This window comes from Martes martes (assembly GCF_963455335.1).
Source record: "Martes martes genome assembly, chromosome: 7".
Classification (NCBI taxonomy): domain Eukaryota; kingdom Metazoa; phylum Chordata; class Mammalia; order Carnivora; family Mustelidae; genus Martes; species Martes martes.
The window spans coordinates 99,524,624-99,543,065 of record NC_137894.1 but is presented as its reverse complement, the minus strand read 5'-3'; the positions used below and the strand labels follow the sequence as shown (position 1 = coordinate 99,543,065).

General features: G+C 35.4%; 1 protein-coding gene across 3 annotated transcripts in view; it reads left to right on the top strand.

Annotated features, from left to right (window-relative positions):
* The window catches only part of DDHD1 (DDHD domain containing 1), a 95,631-nt gene that overhangs the window by 29,135 nt on the left and 48,054 nt on the right, over window positions 1-18,442 (top strand). For all 3 annotated transcript variants that reach the window (XM_080807333.1, XM_080807332.1, XM_080807331.1), the window contains exon 2: window positions 12,244-12,417. In XM_080807333.1, coding sequence (XP_080663459.1) covers window positions 12,244-12,417 — 174 coding nt within the window. The remainder of the gene's footprint in view (window positions 1-12,243; window positions 12,418-18,442) is intronic.

Genomic DNA, 18,442 nt, shown 5'->3' with positions numbered 1-18,442 from the left:
GTTCTGTGCCAGAAACAAGGACAGAGACCAAATATGTTTTTATTAATTGTTAAAAAAACAAAATTCAGCAGAGTAAATTTGAAGATATAACTGGTTTTATTAAGCAGTTCATGAATCAGGCAGCATCCCAGGAGTTGTGCTGAATGGAAGGTTTTATAGGAAGGAGAGTGGGTCAAGAAGTTATTTTTTTTTTTTAAGATTTTATTTATTTATTTATTTGACAGAGCGAGATCACAAGTAGGCAGAGAGAGAGAGGAGGAAGCAGGCTCCCTGCCAAGCAGAGAGCCCGATGTGGGACTCGATCCCAGGACCCTGAGATCATGACCTGAGCTGAAGGCAGAGGCTTAACCCACTGAGCCACCGAGGCACCCGGGTCAAGAAGTTATTAAGCAAAGAATTGTTTCAGGCATAGGCATCTTCCCTTAGGGGAAAGGTCAGAGGGTCTTACTAAGTAGGTGGATTATTACTTCTTCTTCCTTTGGGGGATGGAATGGACCCAAGTGATAGATTATATTCGTTCTCTGATGAGGAAATTTCTGACAAGTTAAGACTCTGTTTCTAGGGGAAAGATTAGAACTTCAATTTAGTTAGGTATTAAGCCCCAGTTTGGTCACTTGGTCTGTAAGTGACTCTGTTTTTGGCTTGTGGGGTTTTTTTTTAACATTACAAATCACAATTTTATAGTAGGTGACTTGAGATCTTCAGGAGCTCAGGACATATAGGTGGCAGTAAAGAAAGAGGTAAAAATAAAAGAACTCTATTACCAGTGATTTGCAGTATCCTTTTACTAAAATTTTTACTAAAATTCAGCCACATGATGGAACCTAGCTGCACAAGAAGACTAGAAAATCTTTTAACTGCATATTGCTGCCCTGAATAAATTAGTATTCTGTTATAAGGAATAGGGAGAGAGTAGATATAGTGTGGGCATCTTGGAGTTTCTTCCAAAATATGTGATCTTTACTTTTCCTGAATGTATTAGGGTTCTGCAGAGATGAAGAGATGATAAGGATTTGGCTCACATAATTAGGGAGGGAGGCTGGCAAGTTGGCAGAGCCAGTGTCTCTGTTCAAAGGCCGTCAAGAGGGAAAAGCTTAATGTTCCAGTTTAAAGGCCAACAGACAGAATTCCCTCATATGAGGGAGGGTCAGCCTTTTGTTTATTCAGACCTTCAACTAATTGGATGAGGTCCACCCACATTATGGAGAGCAATCTGCTTTACTCAGTCTATTAATATACATGTTAATCTCATCCAAAAACACACAAACACCCGGAATGTTTGACCAAATATCTGGGTACCCTGTGGCCCATTTAACTCGATACATGTAAGATTAACTATCATTATATTCATCATTAACTGAATATAAAACTAAAACATTTATATTATAAAAACACCAAACAATTTGACATTTATTATGTAGAAATAAAAATTTCCTTATAGTCCTATCTCCCAGAGATATGTTAATAACAGCTTAGTGTATTTTTCTCCACTTATTTGTAGTATAGATACTAATGTATATATCTTACAGAAACAGGATTACATTACTTATATATATCTATGATTTAATTTTTAAATTTTTATTGTAGACCTTATTCCATGTCATTAAATGTAGACCTACTTTTTCTGAACATTATTTCACTATGGCTATATTATCCATTCATTCATATTTTAATTTACTTAATGAATATTTTTCATACCTACTATGTGCCAAGCAACATTTGTATGTCTGGTCCTCTGTTGGTAGAAATTTGGGTCATTTTGTTTGTTTTTATTCTTTTGTTTTCATTTATAACAATATTGAGGTAAACATCTTTATCTTCAGGCATTTTTGCAAGAGTTTATTCTATAAAGCATATTTCTAGAATTGCTGTGTAAGAAGATACCCATGTTTTACGTTTTAAAAGATGCTGCTAGCCCAGAGTTTGTCTCAGCACTTGTTGACATTTTGGGCAGATGATTTATTATTTCTGGGCATGGTGGTGTGAGGTCAGGTGAACTGTTCTGTGCAAGATGTTTAGCAACATCTTTGGCCTTGATACCAGCAACACTGTCCCACCCCCAAGCTGTGACAATCAAAAATGTCTTCAAACATTGCCAAATGTGAGTATGCCTGGGTGGCTCAGTCAGTTAAGCATCTGCCTTCATCTTAGGTCATGATCCCAGGGTCCTGGGATCAAGTCCCGCATCAGGCTCCTTGCTCAGCAGGGAGCCTGCTTCTCCCTAGCCTGCTTCTCCCTGTGCCTGTTACTTCCTCTGCTTGTGCTCTCTCTCTTTCTCTGACAAATAAATAAAATCTTTAAAAAACAACAATGAAACAAAACATTGCCAAATGTGTCCTGGTGGGGAGATTGTCCCAGGTTGAAAACTAGTACACTAGCCCTTCTCTCTTTTCCTGCTCCTGAGCAATACTGACAGCTGGGCTTAGGATGTCAGAGCCCAGCTGAATGAAGAGATGTCCACTTGAGAGGCAGCCCAGCATTGGATATTGGAGACCAACTGGGTGGGGTGAGGAGGGTAGCCACAAGGGATCATGGCTTATTGTGGGATATCAGAGCATAAGCCAGATTAAGAAGGCTTCCAGCCATGAGGGCAGCCTGGCATGGGGTATTCTGAGCCTCAGGCAGAGTGAAAGTATGTCCATACTAGAGAGGCAGGAATAGTCCTCTCTAGTTCAAAACTGAGAGTGCTTCATTTATATGGCTAAAGGCCCATTTAGGGGGGTTTCCTTACATTAGAGCTTGCTCCCTATGGAGATCCATTAATGAATTGATAATTTAATATCTTTTAAAGCATATAATTAGGGATTTTTTGGCAGATGTCTCTATGCTATTTGGAATTATTTTAATAGTAGAAGATGATAGCCTCGGAACATAGGTCACAGCTATGTAATGCCCTCTTGCTATCACCTGGCGAGTACTTGAACCATGCAAATAATGCCATCTTTGTGGCTGACTCTCAGTAACATAATGCTGAGCCAAAGAAAGTCATAGAAGAATACATACTACATGATTCTACTATATAAACAACTAAAAAGCAAAAATAATCTGTGGTGCTAGAGGTAAAAGTTATGTTTACCGTTGGTAAGGGGTAGCACCCGGAAGGAGATGCATGAGGGCTTCTGAAATGTTAATAATGTTTTCTTTCTTGATCTGGGTGTCACTAACTTGTAAAAAGCCATTGAGCTGTATGTATAAGATTAGCACACCTTTCTTTTTATACCTTTCTATATGTATGTCATTCTTCAACAGAATGTCCACCCCCCCCCCCCCAAAAATAACCTGTTCTTTTACTCTGGGAAGATGGTCAGACTCTTTCCTCTGAATCACATAATTATCAGAAAATAGAATGTTAGTGGCTGACCACGGCATAGATAACTATCATTTTGTTCTCTGTATTTAAGAGTATTTTTTGGTTTTTCTCTTTATTTACTTCTTTGTTTTGTTTTTTACATTCCACATATGAGTGAAATCATATGATACTTGTTTTTCTCTGCTGTATTTCACTAATGTTATACCCACTAGATCCATCCATGTTGTTGGCAAATAACAAGATTTCATTCTTTTTTTATGGCTGAGTAATAGTATTCCTCTGTGTGTGTGTGTGAGAGAGAGAGAGAGAGAGAAAGAGACATCTTTATCCATTCCTCTATCAGTGGACACTTGGGTTGCTTCTATAACTTGACTATTGTAATATGCTATAAAAATGTAAAAATGCTGGAGTAAATACAGATGTACATCTGTCTTTTCAAGATAGTGTTTTCCTGTTTTTTGGGTAAATATCCAGTAGTGGAATTAATGGATCCTGTGGTAATTGCATTTTTAATTTTTTGAGGAACCTCCATACTGTTTTCCACAGTGGCTGCACCAGTTTGCCTTCCCACCAATAGTGTACAAGGGTTCGACTTTCCTCTGCATCCTCTTCAACACTTCTTTCTTCTGTTTTTTAGCCATTCTGACAGGTATGAGGTGATATTTTATTGTGGTTTCAATTGCATTTCCCTGATGCATTTTTTCATGTGTCTGTTGACCATCTCATCTGTATGTCTTCTTTGGAGAAATATCTGTTCATGTCTTCTGCTCATTTTTTAATTGGATTATTTGGTTTTTTGGTGTTGAGTTGTGTAAGTTCTTTATATATTTTGGATACTAACCCCTTATTGGATAAATCATTTACAAATATATTCCCCATTCAGTAGGTTGTCTTTTTGCCTTTTTGTTTCCTTTGCTGTGCAGAAGCTTTTTATTTTTATGTAGTCCCAATAGTTTATTTTTGCTTTTGCTTCCCTTGTCTAAGGAGACATACATAGAAAAATGTAGCTACCACCCATGTCAGAGAATTTACTGCCTTTGCTCTCTGCTGGGATTTCTATGGATTCAGGTCTCACATTTAGGTCTTTAGTCCATTCTGAGTTTTTGTGTATGGTTTAAGAAAGTGGTCCAGTTTTCCCAACACCATTTGTTGAAAAGACTGTCTTTTTCCTGTTGCATATTCTCACCTCTTTTGTTGTAAATTAATTCACAGTATAATCATGGTTTTATTTTTGGACTTCCTGTTCTGTTCCATTGATCTGTGTATGTGTCAGTTTTTGTGCGAGTATCATACTGTTTTGATTACTACAGCTTTGTAGAATATCTTGAAAACTGAGATGTGATAACACCAGTTTTGTTGTTCTTTATCAAGATTGCTTTGACTATTCAGGGTCTTTTGTGTTTCCATGCAAATTTGAGAATTATTTGTTCTAGCTCTGTGAAATATGCTGTTGGTATTTTGATAGGGATGTCATTAAATCATAGATATCTTTAGGTAGTCTGGATATTTTAACAGTATTTGTTCTCCCATTCCATAACCATGGAATCTCTTTCTGTTTCTTTGTGTCATATTTAATTTCTTTCATCGGTGTTCTTTTATAGTTTTCAGAGTACAGGTCTTTCACCTCATTGGTTAAGTTTATTCCTAGGTTTTTATTATTTTTGGAGCAATTGTAAATGAGATTATTTTATGAATTTGTCTTCATTATTCTACATTATTAGTGTGTAGAAATGCAGTGGAGTTCTATATATGGATTTTGTATCATGCAACCTTACCTAATTCATTTATCAGTTCTAATAGTTTTTTTGGTGGCGTCTTTAGGGTTTTCTATATATAGTATGTCATCTGCCAACAGTGAATGTTTTACTTCTTTTTCTTGCCTGATGCCTATGGCTAGGCCTTCTAATACTATGTTTAATAAAAGTGGGGGAAGTGGACATTCTTGTCTTATTCCTAATCTTAGGGGAAAACTCTCAGTTTTCACTATCAGGTATGATGTTAGCTCTTGGTTTTTCATTATGGTCTTTGTTATGTTGAGTTATGTTCCCTCTAAAACTACGTTATTGAGGTAATAATAATATAATAATAATATCAATATAATATTGATATTATTTTGTCATGAATGGGCGTTGCCCTCTGTCAAATGATTTTTCTGAATCTATTGAAATGATCATATGGTTTTTATATTTTCTCTTACTGATGTAATGTATCATGTTGACTGATTTGTGAATAATTGAACCACCCTTGCATCTCAGGTAAATCTCATTATCTCAAGTAAATCCCACTTGCTCATAGTGAATGGTTTTTTTTTTAATATATTTTTGGATTCAACTTACTAATATTTTGTTGAGGATATTTGCATCTGTGTTCATCAGAGATATGGACCTATAGTTCTCTTTTTTGTAATGTCTTTATTGTTTTTGGTATCAGGACAATGCTGGCCTCATAGGATGAATTTGGAATTTGGATAAATTTGGAAGGATGAACTTTCCTTCCTCTTCTGTTTTTTGGAATAGTTTGAGAGAAATATATATTAGCTCTTCTTTAAATGTTTGGTAAAATTCACCAGTTAAACCATCTGGTCCTGGACTTTTGTTTGTTGGGAGTTTTTTTTATTAGTGATTCAATTTTATTGCTGGTAATCAGTCTGTTCAAATTTTCTATTTCTTGCTGATTCTGTTTTGGGAGGTTATATGCTTCTAGAAATTAAGACATGTTTTCTACATTGACAAATTTGCTGGCATATAATTTTTTATAACATTCTCCTATAATCTTTTGTGTTTCTTTTTTAAGATTTTGTCTATTCAGGGGTGCCTGGGTGGCTCAGTGGCTCTCAGCTCAGGGAGCCTGCTTCCCCCTCTCTGCCTCTGCCTGCCTCTCTGCCTAGTGATCTCTGTCAAATAAATAAATAAAATCTTAAAAAAAAAGATTTTGCCTATTCATTTGACAGAGAGAGACACAGCGAGAGAAGGAACACAAGCAGAGGGAGAGACACAGGGAAAAGCAGGCTTCCCACTGAGCAGGGAGCCTGATGTGGGGCCCACTCCCAGGACCCTGGGATCATGACCTGAGCCGAAGGCAGATGCTTAACAACTGAGCCACCCAGGTGCCCCCCCCTCTTTTTTTTATCTTCTAGACGGAGGCATTTCTGTTTCGCAGCAGCAATGCCTGGCACAATCTTTTGTATTTCTGTGGTGTTGCTATTTCTCTTTCATTTCAGATTTTGTTTCAGTCTCTTTTTATGATGAGTCTGGCTAAAAACATCCTTTTTTCCCCCCTCTTTTCAAAGAACAACTTCTGGTTTCATTGATCTGTTCTAATGTTGTTGTTGTTTTTAATTTCTATTTTGTTTATTTCTGCTTAATCCTTTTATTTGCTTCCTTCTACTGTTTTTGGGTTTTGTTTTCCCTTTTCTAGCTCCGTTAGATGAAAGCTTGGGTTGTTTATTTGAAAATTTTCTTCCTTCTTTGAGGTAGGTCTATCTTGCTATTAAACTGCCCTCTTAGAACAGCTTTTGCTACATCTCATAGGTTTTGGACTATTGTGTTTTCATTTTCATTTGTCTCCACGTATTTTTTTTATTTTCTCTTCGGTTTGTTGGTTGACATGTTCATTGTTGTAGTAGCATGTTATTTATCCTCCATATATTTGTGTTCTTTCCAGATCCTTTCTTGTCATTTATTTCTAGTTTCAAGTCATTGTAGTTAAAAAAAAAAAAAAAAAAAAAAAAGATATGTGGTATGACTTCATTATTTTTTAATTTGTTGAGACTTGTTTTGTGTTGTAACATGTGATCTCTTCTGGAGAATGTTCCATGTGCACTGGAAAAGAATGTATTCTGTTGTTTTTTAATGGAATGTTCTGAATGTATCTTGTTAGGTCCATCTGGTCCAATGTATCATCCAAAGCCACTGTTTCCTTGTTGCTTCTGTTTGGATGTTTTATTCACTGATGTAAGTGGGATGTTAAAGTCTCCTACTATTATTGTATTACTATCAATTACTTTCATTATATTTGTTATTAGCTACTTTATCTACTTGGATGCTCCCATGCCAGGCACATAAATATTTATAATTATTACATCTTCTTTTTGGATTATTCCTTTTATAATTATGTGATGTCCTTCATAGACTCCTGTTATAGTCTTTGCTTTAAAGTCTGTTTTGTGGGGCGCCTGGGTAGCTTAGTTGTTAAGCGTCTGCCTTCAGCTCAGGTTATGATCCCAGGGTCCTGGGATCAGGCCCTGCATCAGGCTCCCTGCTCAGCAGGAAGCCTACTACTCCCTCTCTCACTCCCCCTGCTTGTGTTCCCTCTCTCACTGTGTATCTATGTCAAATAAGTAAATAAAATTTTAAAAAATAAAGTAAAATTGTCAGGAGGCAATAATTAAGCAAGACTGTTTATTTGGGATCAAAGAACTGCAGTTCAGCACACACACACTTGAATAGCAACCTGAAGAGTTGCTTAGCAAAATTTTCCCTTTAAAAAGAAAATAATAATAAAATAAAAATAAAGTCTCTTTTGTGTGATTATAAGTATTGCTACCCAGCTTTTCTTTCACTTCTATTTGCGTGATAAATGCTTTTCCGTCAGGTCAATTTCAATCTGCCTGTGTTTGTATGTCTGAAATGAGTATCTTTTAGGCAGCATATAGACAGGTCCTGCTTTTTTATCCATTCCATCACTCTGTGTCTTTATTGGAGCTTTGTCACTTAAATTTGAGCCCATCCCCCACCCCCCCACATTTTAGATATATGATGTCATACTTTACATCCTTTTATTTTGTGAATCCCTTGACTGATTTTTATAGATATACTTAATTTTACTGTTTTTATGCTTCCTACTGTTCTTACCCTGCTCATGGTCTTTCCTTTCCAAAGAGTTCCCTTTAACATTACTTGTAAGGCTGATGTAGTGGTGATGAATTCCTTTAACTCTTGTTTGTCTGGAGCACTCTCTCCTCCTCTTCTGAATGATAGCTTTGCTGGTTAGAGTATGTGTGGTTGCAGGGTTTTTTCTTTTAGCACTCTGAATATATCATGCTCCTCCCTTCTTGCCTGTAACTTTTTTGCTAAAAAAAGTTAGCTAATAGCCTTATGGAGTTTCCCTTGTATTTGAGTGTTTTCTTTTCTCTTACTGCTTTTAAGATTCTCTCTTTATCACTCTACTTTGCCATTTTAATTACTATGTGTCTTGGTGTGGACCTCCTTGGGTTGATTTTGTTGGGGGAACCTCTGTACTTCCTACATCTGAGTTTCTGTTTCCTTCCCCAGATTCAAGAAGTTTTCCACTATTATTTCTTCAAATACATTCTCTGTCCCCTTTTCTCTATCTTATCCTTCTGGGATCCCTATATTTGAAAATTATTACACTTAATGGTATTATTGAGGATCCTTAATCTATTTTTATTTTTTCTTTTTCTTTCTCCTGTTTAGCTTGGTTGTTTTTCATTACGCTGTCCTCCAGATTGCCAATCCATTTTTCTTCCCTTTAATGTACTGTTTATTCCCTCTAGTGTATTTTTTATTTCAATTATTGAGTTCCTCTCTGACTCTTTTTATGTTTTCTCTTTGCTGTTGTTCTCACTGAGGTTCTCGACTCTTTTTTGAAGTCCATTGAATAGCTTTATGACCATTACTTTAAATTCTCTAGCAGGCATATTACTTATCTCCATTTCATTTAGTCTCTTGTTGTGTTTTGTCCTATTCTTTATTTGGGACATATTCCTGTCTCCTCATTTTGTCTCTCTGTTTCTATGTGTTAGATAAATCAACTACATCTCCTGCTCCTGACAGTAGTAGCCTTAAGATGAAGATTCCTATAGTGTCCTGCAGTGCAGAGTCCCCTGTTCACCAGAACCTAGCACTTCAGGTGTCTCCTATGTGTGTTTTGTGTACCCTACTATTGTGGTGAGCCACATTGCATTTAGTCCACAGTCATCTGCAGTGACTCCGTTTGCCTGTTGCAGGCAAGGTTTGGCCCTTGTGTTGTTAATGGGCCAATCTGGGGCTGCCTTGACCTTGAGTGGAGTCAGACCAGGATTTTGTGAGAGATGCAGTATCACTCAACTGCTGGGTATTTTCTCTTTGTTGTCCCCTGAGAAGCTTTTGTTAGTAGGTGGGACCTGCAGTCAGACTACACATCTGGCCTCTGTCTACTGCTGGTGCTACAGTGCAACTGGTGTGTGTGTGGTTGTCTTTCCCTCTCCCCGGGGCAGGGGTTACTTTGGAGCAGTTCTGGCCTCTGTTGGGGCTACTTGCATACTGCCACACTTGTTGCACTGCTTTGGATGGACAGGAAAGAGCTCTGTTAACAAGGTAGGTGGGGAGAGTTCCCAGTGGTTTTCCCAGGTGTCTTTGTATCTAGGCTGGGGCGATGGGGAGGCAAATGGCACCCTCCAACTCCTTTGTTCTTGGAGAAGACTCCTAAAAATCCCTGTCTCTCCAGCATACGTTCTGAGATTCATAATAAATCTTCCCCAGGTGTTTTTCAAACTGCTGTTTCTAATCTGTATCTCAGTGGGGCTTTTTCTAATACTGTCTCTTTTCAGCCAGGGACTCACATTCTCTCCCTCTCTGGCTCTTCCAGAGCCAGGCCCACTAATTTTTTAAAGTTCCAGTTTTTAATCCCCACTGATTGTAAGAACTTGAGATGTTAGGACCCTCTGGTTTTCAAAGCTGCACGTTATGACGATTCCTCTTCCCAGTGCAGGTTCCCCATGCCTGGTGAGGTGTCTGCTCCTCTGTCTTTCTGTGCCTACAGCATCGCTTCCTCCTGTGGACAGTCTCCCAGTCAGTTTGGTTCCCAACCAAGTCTCCACCCTTCCTACCCTCTTCAATGTGCCCTCATGTCTACATTTACCTGTGGAGAGTCTCCGGATTGTTTTCTGGGTTATTTACACTGATGTGGTTGTTACCTAGTTGTATCCTTGGGATGAGGCGAGCTTAGGATCCTCCTACTCCACCATCATCCCCAGAAGTTTCAGGAAACTATTAAATACTCCAGCCAAATATAAAATTTCTCAAACTTGTGGACATACTAGTGGGGCATTGACATAAGAGGGATTGATAAAAGGAAGGAAAACAGGGGCACCTGGGTGGCTCAGTGGGTTGAGCCTCTGCCTTCAGCTCAGGTCATGATCCCAGGGGCCTGGGATCGAGCCCCGCATCAGGCTCTCTGCTCAGCGGGGAGCCTGCTTCCTCCTCTCTCTCTGCCTGCCTCTCTGACTACCTGTGATCTCTCTCTGTCAAATAAGTAAATTAAAAAAAAAAAAAGGAAGGAAAACAAAATAATGGAAAAAATGCCAAAAGAAATAAAAAGCTTGAGAAACTGTGTGAAATTCCATATAGAAAAAGGAAGACCCAGCATATCTACAAGTAGAGTCCCTGAAGGGGAGAAATCACTGGAACAGAACTAATGACTAAACCATAATCCAAGGGAACTTTTCAGAAACAAGAGAAAAATTGAAATCTATGTATTAAAAGGGCCCACCAAGACTGATTGATCTAGAACTATGAACTCTGAGTCAAAAACTATTAGATTTTAAAGGCAATTTTTTTTCTATTATCTGGGGTAGAGTGAGCAGGGGATCACTTTACTTAAAAAAAAAAAAATTAGACTTACATCAGACTTCTCAAGAATAATATAGCAAGGAAAGCTAGAATAACATTTTGAAAAACCTAAGGAGACAAAATTCAGGCTTAAGATGTATCTATAGTTCTTTTTGTTCGCAGGTTATATCCTAATACATATATGTAAAAATTACTGTGTTTTAAACCCAGTTGAAATAATTTTTCTGTATATGATTAAACCACCAAATCTTTACATAATTAAGTTCATTTGTTTTATTTTGCTTTTTATTTTTAGGCTTGTTATTTCCATTTTATTTTTGCTTTATTTTTTACAAGTCTTAAAGGATTCAAAATAACATAACTAACAGTTGTGGTTTATTTAAAAAAAAAAATAGGGGTGCCTTGGTGGCTTAGTCGGTTAAGTGTCCAACTCTTGATCTCAGCTCAGGTCTTGAAGTTGGGGTCCTGAGTTCAAGCCCTGCATTGGCCTCCACACTGGGCATGGAAGGAAAGGAAGAAAGGGAAGGCAGGGAGGTTTGGAAGGAAGGAAAGTATTAGGCTTATAGAAACAGCATTTAAATCTTTTTTTTTAATTAATTTATTATTTTAAAGATTTTATTTATTTATTTGACAGAGACATAGCAAGAGAGGGAACATAAGCAGGGGGAGTGGGAGAGGGAGAAGCAGGCTTCCTGCGGAGCAGAGAGCCTGATGCGGGGCTTGATCCCAGGACTCTGGGATCACAACCTGAGCTGAAGGCAGACACTTAAGGGCTGAGCCACCCAGGTGCTCCTAGGAACAGTATTTAATCAAAGGAATGTTTACAGTTATTCAAGAAAACTTTCTACTCAATTTTTTTCTAAAATGGGTAAGGAATTTACTATAATTAAATATATCAGCTATTCCTATATTCTAACTGGGAATCTATAACCTTCAAGGTTATAGATTGTTGTACTAAAAAGTACAACACACTACCACCACACACTCTAGTTCTGAAATACTTCTGGGAACGTATATCAGTATTTTCTAAAACATTGGAACTATTACCAGCATCTTGCATGAACTTGTCTTAACCCCATCACCTACTAATTTGGGTTACTCGGGGCCTCAGTTATAAAGATAACAGCTCATCTACCTTTCTAATGCCAAAATAATTTTTGCATAATATCCAATATAAATAAAATGATATACTGTGAAAAATATGTACTGTGCCTTAAAATCTAAAATTTAAAACTAAATGATTCTGCTAAGCCATGGAAGTTTTTGCCACAGTAGTAACAAAATATAAAAATTATAGTTACTATGTCTCTCTCTGGGACCCTTGGATCCTAAAATGTATAATTCTGTGTTTTCTCTTTTCAGAGGCAGATAAAATACCAGTAATGCGTGGACAGTGGTTTATTGATGGTACTTGGCAGCCTCTAGAAGAAAAAGAAAGTAATTTAATTGAGCAAGAACATCTCAGCTGTTTTAGAGGTCAGCAGATGCAGGAAAATTTTGATATTGAAGTGTCAAAATCCATAGATGGAAAAGATGGTAAGACCAATTAATATAATTAATATGTTGTAAATCAAGTAAGTTCTTGATGAAGTTTAGAGTAGTTCTTAATTTTGCATAGTAATTCATGAGTGTTAGAATTTGTAAAACTCCAGATTTAAACATTTGATTATTTTAGAATTTAATACTGCTATGAATTTCAAACTGTCTCAGTTTTTATTTTACTTAATGTATGTTTTCATTGGCATGACACTAACATGACTTACTATTGTACAAATTGTTCAATGTTCTGTGAATTAGTCCTTTTCAGTAGTTTGTAATTACCAATGAAAATTGAATCTACAAAAAAATCTGTCATTATATCAAAAGGGCAGTTTTATTAATATTTTAATGTCAGTTCTTTTCCTGAAGTTTAAAAAAAAAAAACCAAAAACTTTAATTTCCTTTGTATGAGTACCTTTAGGTTGTTTCCATATTGATAACCACATCAACTTTTACTTTGAAACAGTCTACTCTTTATATTCCCTTACTCAGCATTTGGATTTGTTTGCAATACCTTAAAATATTTATATCATAGCCAAGATGGCCATGTTTCATTATGTGTCTGATCTTGAGTAAAATTCAATATGTGTGGTAAAGTTAAAAATACTTCTATTGTTCCATTTACTGCAGGCAGTGGGATCAGCTATTCTGGTGAGTATAATATAGGTAGATTAGAATTTGTAGATTTCTCTAAATTTTTTTTTCTAAAAAGTATTTCTTCATCTATACTTGCCTTTATTTGGGAGGTTTCTTGGCAAGCCCTATTGAAACTAGCGAATTAAAATATGAGTTAAGTGGGTTTTTTTCCCCTTCTCATAAAACATCTCTAAAACAGAAAAACTCAGTGTTGATCAAGTAATTCACAGAATGCAGCTTGGAAAAAAATTATGTGGTTAAAAGTAAAAAAAAAAAAAAGAAAGAAAGAAAGAAAGATGGGATCCGGAGGGAGACAAACCATCAGAGACTCTTAATCTCACTAAATAGACTGAGGGTTGCTGGCAGGTGGAGCAGGGGAAGGATAGTTGGCTGGGGAGAGTATGTGCTATGGTTAGTGCTGTGAAATGTGTAAGCCTGATGATTCACAGACCTGTACCCCTGGGGCAAATAATACATTATATATTAATTTTTTAAAAAAGTAATTGTTCACATGACATAATGGCAAAACAATAAGCTTTAAATTGGCTAATTTTTTTCTTATTGTTAGTATCAAACATCCTAAGTCGTCTTTCTCCTATTTTTTCTCTCTGAACACACACACACATACACACACATCACAAGCAAGGAAACTATATAGCTTAGTTCACACCAAATTAACATATCTTTTGTGTCTAGTTGATTAAAAGTCTACATAACTGAGGAAAGTTGTGGCTCATGATCACTACCAAAATAAGATTGCTACTGGAGAAGGCTGAATTCTAGATTTCTTTCTATTAATTCTCCTTCAGTCCTCCCTCAGAAATGGCAGTTTAGCCACCTGAATTCATTACTATTAGTGTAGGGAAAAAAATCCCAAGAGCTTGGAGGAGAAAAAGGATGAGTATAAAAAATAAAAATCTAAGTAGATTATTTCCCTTTCTTGTACTGTATTCAAAACATTCTTTTTCCTCTTACTAATTTATCCAATAGAAGTTAGTCACCAGCTCTGTTTCATCTCTAGATCCATCTATTTGGAATCTTGTTTTTATTTCAATGAAAATTAGAATCTTGTGTGTCTCTTTTACTTCTACTGCCTGCCAAAATGTTAAGGATAGCAGAATACTTCCATTTTCTTCACAGTACCCTAATTTTAATGTACCAGTCATTTAAAGAAGTCTGATAAAGAACATGGTATATTTGTGTGAGTAGACTTTTAGTATGCCTAGAGTGTCTGTGTTGATTCTAGAGTATCAATTTAGGATATTATAGTAATATTTTTTGCTAGCTTTAAGGATATACTTTGGTAAAGTTCTCATTAGTAGCAACAGAAAATTTTTAAACTGTTAGAACATTTTTGCCTTGTCATCTTTCAAAATGATGATTCTTTAAGGTTCATTAGAAGAAAAATTGGTTTTTTAAAATACACTGTGGCATATAAGTAAAGCTTCAGCATATTTTGTTATTAACAAAGATTTTAAGTTCAATGTGGTATATATACTGTTGTCATAAATTCACAGCCATTTTAGTTTTTATTCAGCTTTATGTAAAACATACATTTCTGTGTTGAGATGTGATATTTGACTTTGAAGATTATGGGAAATTTTGTAGTGTGCTTGAAAATTATCACTAGTCTTAAGAATATTTGCTGTCTAAAAAGCCACCATTGTTAGAAAAATCAAATTTAACATATCTACAAAGATAAAAACATAATCTTTTATTTTGCTTCTTACCTCCAAGCTTCTAAAATTTCATATCTCATTAATTAGGGTAAAAATATCTTTTCCACCTAAATTTTCTCATGCACATGTGAGAAAGCCTTGACTCTTCATATTTTTAGGAGGTTTTCAATGTTTCCATGTGCAGATAGTACTGTACTAGTCACTTTTGTGAAAGATACAGGGTTTTGAACCTCATGAAGTTTTGGGAAAGACAAACCCAAAGATGAGAGTAGTTACAAAGAGTTACATATAATATAACACAGTAAACAGTGAATACAGAATTAGATATTCTGCAAACAGAGTTGGAATACAGAGAGTTGGAGATCACAGTGCCGTGGAGTTTTTCAAGTAAGACTTTCTGGAAAAATCCCACTTAATAATTAAAAACATTTTAAAATACTTTATTGAGGAACTCTTAAGTGCTCTGTGGAATTATTTTCCCTCTGGAATTTCTAAGAAACTAAACAGAATTCTTGCCTTGAAGGACATTAAAATAATTCCTTTTCTTTCTGACCTTATCTGTGTTTTGGTTAGGATAGCTGATGCCACAAATAAATTGGCTTTTAAAATATTTTCTCCTTGTTAATTTTCCTACTAATCTCAAAGTGAGCAGTAAAATAGATTGAAAGTTTAGCATAACTTTTTTAGCATACATAAAGATAACCCATAAAAATGTCATGACTTTTTGTGATTTAGATACTGTAATCTAAATTTTGTTTTCTCATAGAGTTAGAATAAAAATTGATTATCTTCCCTCCCCATCTTAGCAGCCTGACAAATGGAAATCTAGAGTTTCACTGGGGATGAATTCTACAAATAAAATCAGCACTTCAAATAAGTAATTTTGAAAATACCTGAATATAGTACCAGAGTAGTGTTTGACTCACTTTATTGGCCCAAGCAATAATCAGTTTTAAAAAGATTAAAGTTTTTAAATGGGTTAGTCCTGTACTTCACCGGGCCCAAAAAATGTGTAACATCAATCCAATCATGAGAAAACATCAGATAAACTCAAATTAAGGGACATTCTACAAAATAACTGATCAGAGCTCTTCAAATTGTTAAGGGGTCTAATTAACTAGATAAGGGGAACATTTTCACAATGTATATCAATTTACTATGATGTACACATTAAATATCTTACACTATTGTCAATTGTACCTCAATAAAGATGATTTTTTTTAAAATGTCGACGTTATGAAAAAAAAAAAGGTCCAGTTGGGGCATTAAAATAAAATAGTAAAAAATATTTAATTAACCCAAAAGAAATCAAGAAGGAGAAACAAGAAACAAAATACAAATGGAACAACGAGAAAATATATGTGAAATGGTTGGCCTAAATTCACCCATATTAATAATTACAGTAAATGTAAGTACTAATGCTCCAATTAAAAGGCAGAGATTAACAGATTAAGAATGTGAAATCTAACTATATGCTATCTAAGAGTCACACTATCAATATAAAGTCATAGGTTACTGTTCAAGCTATTTTGGGATACTGTGACATCACAGGTGTTGGTGTATCTTGAAGGACTTAAAACCTTTAACAATTTGTCATGTAAAGTGTGTATTCCTATCACTTTTGCTGGATAAGAATATCCCAAATTCTGAATACAGAACTGCAAAAGTCAAAAAGGCAAGAGGAGTAGGGGAGCTAATCCTTTCTAACCAGCTTTTCTTTTCCTCCCTTTTTGGTGACTAAGAGGATTCTCCTCTTCTAGCTTTTTAGTTACTACTTTTTATAAATTTACCTAACTTAATTTCTCTGAGATCCAAGAAGGTTGCTGGGGGTTTTCTCATTACAGTTGGCATGTTTGAGATGTCAAAACTGCTTTCCCTAAAGTCGAGATCATCGAGGTTACCAGCTTTTAGAAAGGGAAAACTCACTGAGTTTTTCTATTCTGGGAATTAGCATGTCATCAGCAACCCCCTTTTTTGATACTCTGTTGCTTTTAGAATTATATAATGAAGAAAATCCCTTGAAGAGGAAAAGGATTATTATGGAAATTTATTAGAAATGCTTTAGTGCTTTAAATCTTCTTCATTGCTATGTAAGGCTTTGGTATATAAAATAACATTTTAATTAAATGTTAGCATTTAATAAGTTAACATTTTGAGTTTATGCGTATGTTTGCTAACATAAAAATTCCTAACTAAAACTTCACATTTTAGGGGGAAAATTCATTAATGCTTTTTAGCACGTGAGTTTCGTTTAATGGGGATCCCTGTTGGATTGATAGTAGATACTTTTTGTCTCTCTTGTGCTCATGGTAGTACCACTAATTCTGTCCTTTGGGTTGAAAAAATTAAGCTTTCTAACTACGCTGTGAGATATTGTGACAAATAGAGCAAGTGACTTTCAAGTGAAAATAAGAATTTGATTTGAGAGGAAGGTATAAAGAACCTTGCCTATTTAATTTTGTGAAAATATTTTAAATAGGGGCGCCTGGGTGGCTCAGTCAGTTAAGCACCTGCCTTCAGCTCAGGTCATGATCCCAGGGTCCTGGAATCAAGTCCCACATCATGCTCCCTGCTCAGTGGGGAGCCTGCTTCTCCCTCCCTCTCTCTGCCTGCTACTCTGCCTATTTGTGCTCTCTCTCCATCTCTCTGTCAAATAAATAAATAAATAAATAAATAAATAAATAAATAAATAAATAAAATCTTTTTAAAAAAGAAAATGTTTTAAACAAATATGCTTTTCTATTTTTAGTAAATTGGGGTATTTGTCTTTTTTAATCCCTAAATCATACAGTTCCTTTAGAAAGAAAGGCCTTTATTTTTTATATCTTGAGTAGCATTCTGAAAGTGTTTGTATAATTTTGAAGTATAGTCAAAGGTCCATATGTATTTCAAGTGGATTTATAAATAATTGCTTATTTAAAATGTAAAGACATTTTATATTGGTTTATAACCAGTAATATTTAATAGGGAAAATGTTGATTTCAGGGTTATCTGCTGATTTGCCAAATATCAAGTCTATGTCTGGCTTTATGTTGGCTGTTCCATGCTTACCAAATGTCACAGCATACATTTTTACTAATGTCTCTTTTTTATTATTTTAGTTTTGGTAAATATAGATTTGGTTCATGTTAGTTTTACTAGTGGATATATAAAACCTAGGTTTTGTTTCTTTGAATAGTAAAGTCTCAAATTTATGCCAATTTGATCTACTTTGATATTTAGATTTTCCTAATGATTTTTTTGTTTAAAAATGTTTCCTGCAAGTGGTACATCTACTCCTCAATAACTAACCAGAAGGCACCTTTGAGAAGAAACTTTTTCAGTGAAGAAAATTGCTTCAGTTGTCATTTTCTACCTCTGTGTAACAATGAAATGTTTTTATAATCTTAATTTACCACCCAGCTTTTAAATTCTAGTTTGTAGCTATCTAATTACAGATAGTTGTAATTATTAAGTGCCTTGTAAACATTTCTCAGTTACCTTTATTGTACAAATCTTTGAATATGCTTCACTTATACATACAACAGATTTTTTAAATGTATCTAATACTGATCAACAGGAATTAAATATATCCATATTTGAGCAGTATTTAACCTTTGAATATCACATTATTGTAGAAGGGAGTGAGGATGAAAAAGCAAATGTTTTAGAACATAAATATGAACTAAGTCATAAAGGTTCTGTGGTTCATTTCCTGAACTGTTAAG